General features: G+C 42.5%; 1 protein-coding gene across 2 annotated transcripts in view; it reads left to right on the top strand.

The window, feature by feature from the left end:
* Nucleotides 1-12,717, top strand: part of asic4 (acid sensing ion channel subunit family member 4) — a 125,550-nt gene that overhangs the window by 90,346 nt on the left and 22,487 nt on the right. For both annotated transcript variants that reach the window (XM_008111921.3, XM_008111912.3), the window contains exons 3-5: nt 1,170-1,297; nt 7,361-7,520; nt 11,404-11,460. In XM_008111921.3, the coding sequence (XP_008110128.2) occupies nt 1,170-1,297; nt 7,361-7,520; nt 11,404-11,460 (345 nt within the window). The remainder of the gene's footprint in view (nt 1-1,169; nt 1,298-7,360; nt 7,521-11,403; nt 11,461-12,717) is intronic.

Here is a 12,717-nt window from a genome sequence, read left to right as displayed (position 1 = left end):
GTAAGCAAGTAACATCTCTGGATTTATCCCACCCAGCCCATCATAACAGCCACCAGCCACATTGAGCACAGGAGGCCAGTTAAGCTGTCGATGGGGGAGCAAGAATGATGGCATTTCTAACCCCTCTCCCACCAACAAACAAAGCTGCAAAAAGGAATTGCAACATGGGATCTGCTTCTAAATGTAGCAGTTTCACTCACTGGTGGAAGGGGCTGGAAATCTTACCTTCTTTGCACCCTGACCTACAACTGAACAGACTCCCTTTGCCCAATACAGCTGATGGTTGCTATGGTAGGCACGGGGACGATGTACTCTTCCTTGACTATGGAGCAGTTGGAGTCCAGTAACTCCTGGCTATGAGTCCATAACTGAAATACATATTGCCATCCAATTATAGTTATTATGATTAACAATTTACATGTATCATCACTTCAAACACATCAAAATCTGTTGTGTATTGTATTGTATTGTTTTATTTATATCCTGATTTTCCCTCAAGATGTTACTCAATATGCTCACAAAATAAAAGGAAAAACAAGTAAAAGTACATGGAGATTAAAATTATTAAAAAGTTACATTGAAAATGGTTGGGAACACCATGGTCCCAGATGGCATGTACATGTAATCTTTTAAAATTGTTAATATGTAACCATAACTGAACAGTATATTTTAATATTTTGAAATATTAATTTTAATATTTGAAAACTAATAGGTCCCCCCTTGATAAGGCAGGAACAAGCTGCCTTCATAATGGTTGGAAACGACAACGATGTATAGAGGCAAAGGAGAACATGAATATGTTATATCCATAGGGTGTCATAAGGAAGACAGAGCAGGCTTGTTTTCTGCTGCCCTTGAAACTAGGACTCAGACCAATGGATTCAAATTACAAGAAAGGAAATTCCACCTGAACATTAGGAAGAACTTCCTGACCATACGAGCTGTTCAACAGTCAAACTCTCTACCTTGGAGTCTGGTGGATGCTCCTTCTTTGAAAACTTTTAAGCAGAAGCTGGATGGTCATCTGTCAGGGATACTTTGTGCTTTTCCTGCATGGCTGGGGGTTGGACCAGATGGCCCAAGTGGTCTCTTCCAACTCTATGATTCATAGTATTTCATGGGCATGGATTCCTTCAGACTGAGAATTTCATCTTTGTTTCCCAATGTAGATGAGACATCATTTGAAGCTGGAATTCGGGTACAGATCCACAGCCAAGATGAGCCACCCTATATCCACCAGTTGGGGTTTGGAGTCTCTCCTGGTTTTCAGACTTTTGTCTCCTGCCAGGAACAACGGGTAAGGGCCATAGGGGAGGGAGGTGCATGGGGCTCCAAACGCTGGAAAGAAAAATGTCTGGAAATAGAGGAGCATGTATCATCTGGTTCTCCAGATGGTTTACACTACAATTTCCCAAATCCTGTACCATTGACCACACAGCTTCTAGAAATCAATGTCCCAAACATCTGGGGGGTCTGAAGGATTTTCCACCCTTTCCGCAGGGAGCTATACTTCTACCTTTTACAAGGTACAGTAGAGTCTCACTTATCCGACTTCCGCTTATCCGACACTCCGTATTATCCGACGCCATCTAGTGGCCAATTGGAAACATTGCATCCTTCACTCAATCCAAGGTGAGAGCTGTGGCTCTTTCCCTTTCGAAAAAACTGGAAGGAGGAAAGCGCATCTCCGAAGGGAAGGGAGGGAAGGGGGGTGAATCATCCCATGGGGGGCCATTTATATGCGAGGGAGGGAGGGAGGGAGGAGGGGGAAAAAAGGAAACGCATGGCTCTTCCTCCCTCTTTCTCTTGGTGCAGGCAGAGCCTCGTGTCTCCAAACCGGCCTTGTTTCCAAATCAATGATTGGAAGGAAAGAATGGGGAGGGAGAGAAGCCAAAGCAGCTGGCTGCCTTCTGTAATCTCCTTACCTGGGTGGGCGGGCGGAGGACCCCCCTTTCCTCCTGCACACACACACACATTTTGCTCCAGATCCCCCCTCTCTCTCTCTCCTTCCTTTTTCTCCCCCACGCACTCTTCTTCCTCCTCCTCCTCCCTCTTCTCCCTCTTTTACCCCTGTCAGCCTTGCAGCAACTTGCACTTCTGTCTTCCTCCTCCTCCTCCTCCTCTTTTAACCCAAGCAAGAATCATTAGAGGCATAGCACCCTAGAAACACAAGAGACCCCCTCCTCCCTTCAGAGGCTCTCCAGCCCAGCCCCGTTCTGCCAGGCTGGAAGGCACAAGCCAAGCCCTCCTCCCAACACAGAGCCACCCAGCTCCAGGTGAGATTCTGGAGACAGTTGACCAATATCAAATATTTAGCAAATTTTTGTTTCCCAGTGTTGCCATTGCTCTGCTCAATATGGGATTCTAGAGATGATTAATCTACAGTATATTAGTGTGTTCCCAGCTTCCAGGGGTTTTGTATTTCAAACAGGATGTTTTGGTGCTTAATTTGTAAAACCATAATGTAATTTGACATTCAATAGGCTTTTCCTTAAACCCTCCTTATTATCCAACATATTCGCTTATCCAACGTTCTGCCGGCCCGTTTATGTTGGATAAGTGAGACTCTACTGTAGTACATAAACAGCAACAGCCACATTGAATGATAAAAATTTTGTGCATTTATCCCCTTTTTGCCTTCAATTTGTTTCTGACTAATGGTGACTCTAATCATGGGGTTTTCTGGGGTTGAGACTTGCCCAAGGTCACCCAGGCCCCATCTACACTGCCATATAAAATCCAGATTATCTGCTTTGAACTGTAGATCCAGCTCTAGTAAATTTTCATGGCCAAGCATGAAATCAAAACCTGGTTTCCAGAGTTGTAGTTTAATGCTCAAACTACTACACTATGTTGGCTCCTCAAAATCAAACTTTAATCCCCCTTTCCCCATGTGGTGAACACCAGAGTTGCATGTTTCTCTGAAGGAACTCTAGGCAACATTAAAGCCTCTGAGGACCCTTTCACACAGGACCAAATCTTGGGAGGAACTGGGATATTTAATCCCAGTTCCTTCCAGGATTCAGGTCCCACACCCACCCCAAACTCCAAGCTTTCCCTTGGCAGGGAGGGTGGCTACAGAGGTTGACTTTGGAGGGCAGCCAGCTCCAGACCCTACTTATCCCCAAAACTTACCCGAGAGCCCTGGCTACATACTCAGCCCCTTTAGGTAAGTGTTGAGGGTAAATGGGGGGCTGGGATGGGAAGGTGGGGGTGGCATTCCACTCCTGCACTCTTGGAGCCCAAAGAACTGTGTCTGCAGTGCTCTCTGGAATCAATCCCCACAGGGTTCACATCTGGAAAGATCCAGACCTTGCATAAAGGTCCCTATTTTGTCAGGTGTTTAATTAATCCAAGTTTACCTGAGGTGTTATTTGACAGACCTACATTTTGGGCCTGTCTGGAAGGACCCTGAGAGCTCATTCCATCCTGTGTGTTGCCCATCTCTGAACTAGATCATCAACAACTTATAGACCGTGGTCCTCTTTGACATATAATGGATGGGTAGTGGTACTCTTCAGTGTCATTATTCCAGGGCATTTATGATATCATAGAAATTCTAAAAAGACATGTCAAAACTTCACCAAATTACAATTCCCAAGGTTCTCTAGAGAAGGTTAAAGCTGAATAAAACCAATATAATTTTGTAGTGTAAATATGCTCTAAGAGAAAAGAAACTGATGATGTTATTAATGGCTCTCAAGAAGGTGTCTAAATGACTGCCTCTTTGCAGGCAATTGAGGTCAGAGGAAAAACCTGAGATGGTAAAATAACAATTCCTGCAGCTGGAGTAAATTATGCAGGGTGATTTCAATCAGGCAGCCAAGAAATCTAGTCGAAGATGCTATTCTCTGAAATGTATCCTTTGATCAGACATTACATTCATTGCACTGAGCTGTGTCAATTCCATGCCTCCTTTCCCCCTCCCACCACATTCAGATTAAACCTCGCCAATGCCCACCTCACTTTGTTTTAATTTTAACTCAGCCTCAGCATCAGGCAGTGGGCAATTTTAACATTTTCATACATATCAATGAATTGGCATATGCAGATGAACCAATCCTCCTTCCCTCCAGCTGAGTGGCAACACTGATTATTCATCAAAAGCTTCATTTCTGGGCTCAAAGAACTCCATGGCATTACAATGAAAGGAAAAACATTCACAGCTTTTCAATTTTAAAAAAGGACATAGTCAACATGTTGTTATTTGAAGGTTCATTTCTTTGCATTCTGTCACCATCTGTGAGTCAGAAGGTGATTGGTCGCAACAGGTAGGCTTTTGCATTAGGTATTGATCTCAGAGATATGTACAAACTAATCCTCTGCCCTTTTTAGTATTCATACTTAGGAGTCACACAGCATATTTCAAATGTTCATGGTCCAGATAATAGATAAGAATGCTTTAAAGGCTTCTTATTATGTGCCTTCAAATCATTTCTGACTTACGGCAATTAAAGTGAAGCTGTCATGGAGTTTTCTTGGCAATGTTTATTCAGATTGGTGTTGCCATTGCCTTCATCCGAGGCTGGGTTTCTTTGACTGAATGGAGATTCGAACCCTAGTGTCTTGGAATCCTTATTGCCCAATATTCAGACCACGACACTACAGTCACTTTAAAGATACTGTATGCATAATCACACTGATCCTAACACAACCTTGTGAGTTGTATTAATATTATTATTAAGGTGAGATTGCACTTGGAAAAGGAAGGGGTGCTGTGGTCAGAGTTTGGAAAAGGTGTTTTTTTTTTATTACAGCTCCCAGGGTCTTCATACTGGCTGGACAATTTTAGATGTGGCCCATAAAAGTAACCATTTGCAAGCTCTGAATGAGGCTATGAGAATATGTACTCACCTATGGCTATTGAAAGAGACCGATAACAAGATTTCAGCGAGAGGCTTCCAAAACAGACATTTAGCCACCCCGCTGGCTCTCCATGAAGAGCTACCCTATTTCAGGGTGGAACAGAAACAGAGACTCATTTCACAAATCCATACTGAAAGTATAATAAAACGTGCATACTTGACTCTGAAATGTCAAGCAAATTGGTAAAACTCGGATGTAACTATATTTCTTTCCAGCCTTAATATAAGGTTCACAGATGGTGCCTGAGGCGAGGGATTGAATTTCCACACTGATAGGAGCGACAAACAGGCACCATGAGGATTATTTTACAGCAGGGCTTTTTGGAAAGGGGAGGGTGGATTTGGATATAGCTTGGCTGGAAGATGGGCTTCCTCAGAACCCACAGGACTTGCCCAAGAGCTGGAGCTTGGAAAACCTTTATTCTACTTGTATATGTCTCACTTTCTTTACAAAGCTGGAAATCATGGTAGATAAGAAAAATTAGAAATTATTAGAAATCAGAAAAAATAGAGAGAGAAAACCCAAAACAGGCAGTCTCCAAGTTATAAACATCCAACTTGCAAATGATTCATAGTTTAGAACAGGGATGAGAGATGTCTTCCCCTCAGAAGGAAAATGCACCCCTGAAAGAGTTTTCATGGGGGAAAAGGTGCCTTCACTGAAGCTTTATCACCAATCCTTGTTTCCAGAACAAGCCAAATTTCTCAAAATCCAATTCTCACAGGGACAAAAAGTGAGGTGAAATCTTCTGAACAGGGGCACAGACAGCAAAACAAACACCACAGGAGCATTAACCCTTCCCTATGATATTAGTCCCTATGACTAATATATATACATATTTGGCTGAAGTTACACTTACAAAATGCACCTTTTCCAACTTACATACAAATTCAACTTAAGAACAAAGCTACAAACTCTATCTTGTTTGTAACCTGTAGACTGCCTGTATATAGAAAAATATAATTAGGATATATTGAAGCCAGCTACAAAATTAAGAACAATTTGAAAGCACATCTGTTAAAAATGTAAACAATAAAAATAGTACAACAAACTATCACCCCTTCATATTTGAGCAGTGTTAGAGACATCACACAGGCAATGAAGGTCTGCATAGTTAAAGCTATGGTATTCCTCGTAGTAACCTATGGATGCGAGAGCTGGACCATAAGAAAGGCTTAGCGAAGGAAGATAGACGCTTTTGAACTGTGGTGTTGGAGGAAAATTCTGAGCGTTTCTTGGACCACAAGAAGATCCAACCAGTCCATACTCCAGGAAATAGTGCCCAACTGCTCACTTGAGGGAAGGATATTCGAGGCAAAGATGGAGTACTTTGGCCACATAATGAGAAGACAAGAAAGCATGGAGAAGAGAATGATGCTGGGGAAAATAAAGGAAAAAGGAAGAGGAGCCGACCAAGGGCAAGATGGATGGATGTTATCCTTGAAGTGACTGGCTTGACCTTGAAGGAGCTGGGGGTGGCCACAGCTGACAGGGAGCTCTGGAGTGGGCTGGACCATGAGGTCACAAAGATCCAGAAGCAACTGAATGAATAAACAACAACAAAATTATGTGTTATGTAGTATCACATATTTTAGAATTTATAATGTTTATTGTTGGACTGCCTTAAATGTTAAATGTCATCATCATCCCCCTTCTTCATAGTCAGTTCCCAAAAGCTTGTTGGAATGGAAAGGCCCTAAGCTCTTAGGAAAAATGCTGTGTCTATTTCTGCTCCTCTTCTTGAATGGAACCTCCTGACAAAAGGACAGATAGAAAGGGGCATCTTTATGTCCCTAAGAAAGGAGTTTTTGAGCCTGTGAGAAATGACTGAAAGACCCTATCCTATCAGGATATCAGAATTGATAAAAAGTCTCAAGCTATGGAAGAACACAGTCCTTAATTGGGTATTGTGGAGCCCCCACAAGTTAAATCCTTGTGCTGGCAGGACTGATGACTTGAAGGTTGGGTTACTGACCTGAAGGTTGCCAATTCGAATCTAACCCGGGAGAGCGCGGATGAGCTCCCTCTATCAGTTCCAGCTCCATGCGGGAACATGAGAGAAGCCTCCCACAAGGATGGTAAAAACATCAAAACATCCGGGCATCCCCTAGGCAATGTTCTTGCAGATGACCAATTCTCTCACACCAGATATTCCTGACACGAAAAAAATGGGTATTCGGCCATACTAAGTTCGTTGAGAGCAGACCTGCACAACCTGTGGCTCTCCAGGGGTTTGGGCCTCCAGCTCCCAAAAGCTTAACCAACTTGTCCAGTGGTCAAAAATTCTAGGAGCTGAACACCTGGAAAGCCACAGGCAGTACAGGCTGGATTTAGAGTCTGACCTCCAGCACCAATCCATCCATTCTCAAGTGGCAAGATCCAAAAAATGTACCTTTCCCATATTCTGCTCAAAGTTTCATGGGGAAATCCTGATCCCCAGTTGGCCAGGGTACCAGTTTGTCTTGCTCCTTAGCCGGCATCCTTTTTCCTGCAGTTGACGTACCTGCCCCAGCCATGGGGGAGCTGCCGGGCCAGTGTGAAGGGGGAACAGGTCCTGCCTGGCTATGAGAGCTACAGCATAGCTGCTTGCAGACTGCAGTGCGAGAAGGAGGCCGTGGTGCGTAACTGCCAGTGCCGCATGGTACACATGCCAGGTAAGGCAACCTTTCCTGGTCTCTGAGCCCCGTGCAACTCCCCTTGCCTTCTGCCACAAAAGCTTCCTAATGTATAGGGTAGAAAAATTCATTTTGCCTTGTGCTCCGAAGAGTTAACACTATCTTTTTTCCACTGTCCTTGAATGGAACATCTGCACTGAGCTGTTAAAATGGCAAAGCTTTTCCCAGCACTCAGTCCTTTTCCAGGAAAATCTTCCTCTGATAAATGTTTCTGTGTCATATTGATATTAAAGGCGTGGAAGCAAAGCCAGCCTTGGAGTCGTCAAGCATTTGTACTCTGTATCCCAGCTTTCTCTAAATTGGCATCCTCCAGATGTGTTGCTTGCTATATAACCCATCATCCCCATCGAGTTCAAATGATCTCAGAGGCTTCAGGTTGAGGGATGCTGCTTTACATCAACCTGGTCCTTGACCTTCATAAGCTGTTGTGTCCAATGTTTTGAAGGAATCAAAGTACTGTCATCAATTGTTGGAGAAAATGCTGCTTTTTTCATAAGTCACAGGTCATTGTGACTCTACTTTGCTCCAGACACGTAACCTTCCTTGTCTCCATAGTGACTACTGGCAGGCATTTGGGCACCTTAGAAAAATAATAATCACACAATGTCTCCTCCAGGGATTGAAAATAATTGGTTAAGCATAATTTGTTATCCCTTACGCCTTAAAATTTCCAACAACAAATATAAAATGTACTGTTTTGATTAGGAAATACTTTCCCCACTCGTTACTTTCATTTACAACTGGCCACTTTTCAATAATTTAAAAGGATTTTTAAAATAATAGTTTAATGAGCCAAATAGTGAAGTAAACAAATAGAAGCCATACAGTATTTTCATAACACCAGATTTTGCTGGCAATTTAACAACAGGTTAGTCTTACTGTTGCCATTTCTGTGCTCTCCATCTGTTATTTCAGACCCTGAAATATGTAGGACGGGTGGCCCTCTCACCTTGTCTGCCTCCATCTTCCTATTCCTCACAGTCATCTCAGATTTTCTCAGTACAGCCACACCTTAATTAACAAAGCTTCTGATAGTGAAGCTCCCATTTACAAAGGCCTTTCATGCCCCCAGCCCCTTTCTCCTTATTCTGGGGAAACACAGACTTCTGATATTGCATTGCAGCAGTATGCCTGCAAAAAACAATGCATAAGACAAAGGTTTTGCTGGGAAAGAGTAGAATTTTACTGTAATTGAACCTACTATAGCCCTATCTACTGCTTGCAACAGACAAGGTAAATAGCAGACATCAGAATCCCATGCTGAGAATGCACAAACAGAAGCAAAACAGAGAGAAAAGGGAGGAGCAGATAAGCTTACCTTACAAGCTCTCTGAAGCATGTTAAATAAAACACATACATCTATAGGTTAACTACCAAAATAGAAATTATATGAAAAGTGGATGCTGGTAAAAGATAATAATATCTGGATGTATTTTGGAAGAAGCCTTTAAATCAGTGGTTCTCAAACTGGGGTCTCCAGATGTTTTCGGCCTACAACTCCCTGAAATCCCAGCCAGTTAACCAGCTGCTAGGATTTCTGGGAGTTGAAGCCCAAAAATATCTGGGGACCCCAGGTTGAGAACCATTGCTTTAAATGGTCTCTAAAAGTTTGAAAAAAAATGTTTATTTATGTGAGACTTGTCTGGCCTATTGATTTTGTGTTGTTGTTTTTTTTGGGGGGAGGGAGATTGTAAAATGTGGGGGTTTTTTTGTAAAATGTTTGCTGAAACATATTGAACTGGATTTGTAGCATAGGAACCTATCCCTATCCTTTCCATGTTATTTCTGACTCCATTATTAAATGTACCAGAAACACGTCTGATTTGTGAACTGAGGTATATCTCTACCTGCATCAAGTGAACTGGAATTTAATTGACAAATGCAGCATTTAATGTCTTTTTACTATTGTTCTCTCTAAGATGAACCAACTCCTCAGTTCAGAGGAAGAATACATACAACTCCTTTGTTACGCCAGCTCCACTGGCTGCTAGTCTGCTACCAAGCAAATTCAAGTGGTGGCCCCTTGGCTATGGAGCTCCCTCCCCAGTGATATTAGATCAGCCCCATCCCTCCTAGCCTTTAGAAGAAAGATAAAAACTTGGCTGAGGAATCAGGCTTTTAGTGAATAGGGCAGTGCAATAACAGATCTGGAAAATATGGATTTGACTATGGAAAGACCTGGATTATGACTATGGATGGTGTGATTTTAATTGTAATGTTTTTAAATGTTTAATCATGTCAGTTTTTAATGTAATTTAATTTTAACATCTGTATTATATGTTTTGTATTGGGGGCCCTGGTGGCACAGTGCATTAAAGCACTGAGCTGCTGAACTTGCAGACCAAAAGGTGCCAGGTTCAAATCCCGGGAGCGGAATGAGCGCCCGCTGTTATCCCCAGCTCCTGCCAACCTAGCAGTTCGAAAACATGCAAATGTGAGTAGATCAATAGGTACCGCTCCAGCGGGAAGGTAACGGTGCTCCATGCAGTCATGCCAGCCACATGACCTTGGAGGTGTCTACGGACAATGCTGGCTCTTCGGCTTAGAAATGGAGATGAGCACCAACCCCCAGAGTCGGTCACGACTGGACTTAACGTCAGGGGAAAACCTTTACCCTTTATTATATGTTTTAAGGCACTGAATAATTGCCTCCCTGTAAGCCGCCTTGAGTCTCCTTCGGGGTAGAGAAAAGTGGGGTAGAAACAGAGCAAATAAATAAATAAATGCCAGCCCACCTGCATATCACACCAGACTCTGAACTAATGAAATAATTGATATTCCTTTCATTGAGTTGATTCTACCATCTTTTATAGCTTTGTTGTTGTTGTGGCCCTGAAAGTTATTTCTGATCTAGGGTAACCCTATCACAAAATTTTCCTGGTAAAATTTGTTTAGAAGAGGTTTCCCATTGCCTTCCTCTGAGCTTGAGCGTTTGACTTGCCCAAGGTTACAGAGTAGGGAATTCAAACCCTGGTCTCAGAGTCATTTTATTCTGCTTAAACCACTACATCACCATAGCTCCCTATATAGCTTGTAAAAAGGTAAAGGTTTTCCCCTGACGTTAAGTCCAGTCATGTCTGACTCTGGGGGCTGGTGCTCATCTCCATTTCTAAGCTGAAGAGCCGGCGTTGTCCATAGACACCTCCAAGGTCATGTGGCCAGCATGACTGCATGGAGCACCGTTACCTTCCCGCTGGAGCGGTACCTATTGATCTACTCACATTTGCATGTTTTCAAACTGCTAGTTTGGCAGAAGCTGGAGCTAACAGCGGCCGCTCACGCCACTGCCCGGGGATTGAACCTGGGACCTTTCGGTCTCCAGCTCAGTGCTTTAACACACTTCGCCACCGGGGCTCCTATATATTATATATATACATATACATATACACACACACACACACACACACACACACACACACACATATATATATATATATATATATATATATATATATATATATATATATATATTACATCTATATAGCTTACATCTGTTTAAATCAACATATATCAGTCTTGACTGAAAGTCCTACTGATGTCAGTGGGCCTACCCTAAACATGCCTAGGTTTAGATCTGCCCGATCCTTAGATCTTTAAAGTTTGGCTTTTCCTTCCCTATGACATGATTGCCCTCCAGCTAACAGTGACATGAGTTGATAGTTCCCAAGATACCCTCACAGTTTACTTTTTCCAATTGGGTTTCAGTGGGCAGCATAGAAAAGAAAACCCTTTCTATTTGTAATCTTAGGGAATTGCCAACAAGTGCAGCCTCCTCTCTCTTTACCATTCACTGTCTGTGCACTCAAATTTGGGCGATGAGGCTATAATTAGGTCACTCACTAACTGGCTCATTCTCTATCAGGTAATGAGACCATCTGCTCACCCAATGTCTACATCGAATGTGCTGACCACACACTAGGTAAGTAGTTCTCTAGATGTCGTGTAGTCCAATGAGGGCCCCAGGATGGAGAAGACTTGGAGAACCAGTAAAACAGCAGTTTGACTGCTGACTGGAAGATCATCTAGACAGCATGTAATGTTAGTCTTAAATGAATTGCTCTGCTGGCAAATACATTTCCAATCTGAATTCAAGGTTCTTGTGATGACATTTAAGGCCTTAAACAATTTTGAACCTCGATACATGAAAAATTGCCTCTACCTATATGTGCCTGTCCAAGGATGAAGATCTTCTGGGAGGGGCTCCTCCGTGGGATGTTAGTGTTGGGACATAAGAAGGGCCCATCTCAGCAGTGGCACCCCAGATGTGCAATGCTCTCTTCCTGGACTCCTGAATGGTGCCAAAGTTCATGTTGTTTAGGTGGAACGTTGAAGCCTGGCGGTTCACAAAAGCCTTTGGGCCTCACTAATGCAACTCAAAGACTGTTGTTTATAGTTTTTAATTTTTCAAATTTCATCATATTGTTGAATGTGTTTTACCTTATTTAAACCATCTTGCAGTTTTTAACATATATAATCTGTTTTAATGCTATTATAGGGCACCTTGAGATCTCTGGGTGGGGTGGGTATAAATATTTTAAAAATAAATAAAACCCAAGAGGATCTCTTAGGACTTTGTGGGCGGAGCTGAATACTTGGAGTGTTTAAAATTTAGGCAAGGAGAGATAGTCACCATTCAACAGTTTGGTTCTGGCCTATGAAGCCCTTCAGTCAACACACAGAAAGCCACGGGGCAAGGAAAGCCCACTGCATTGGGACTATGACCCTATGATATCCAGCAGGGAAATCAGTTCATCAGTGCATGTGTATATATGTATATATACAAAAAAGAATGTGTATGTGTGAATGGATGGACTGGAGTATATGGAGGGAGAGAAGAGGAGAGTGGGAGTTATTGTGTGGAAAGGTACATATAAAGGCATAAGACAAGGGTGCATTTTAGCTCCAATATTATTAATCTGTATATCAATGACCTGCCAGGAGTAATAAAGGACCCTGGAGCTCATATGCCTAAAGTCCTAAATACATACTGTAACACTTTGCTATATGCTGATGATATGATATCACTATCATATTCGCAAGTTGGACTTTATAGATTGTTAAGAAGACTTAGCTCATATTGCCAGGATAACTTTCTAATCATCAACAAATCTGGAAAAAGACAGCAGAGACATAGATGGCTATTAGATGGTGAGGTTATAGAACAAGTGAACACCTT

The sequence above is a fragment of the Anolis carolinensis genome, chromosome 1, assembly GCF_035594765.1.
Source record: "Anolis carolinensis isolate JA03-04 chromosome 1, rAnoCar3.1.pri, whole genome shotgun sequence".
NCBI lineage: Eukaryota > Metazoa > Chordata > Lepidosauria > Squamata > Dactyloidae > Anolis > Anolis carolinensis.
The sequence above is the reverse complement of the archived record's forward strand: the minus strand, read 5'-3'. Positions and strand labels throughout refer to the sequence as shown.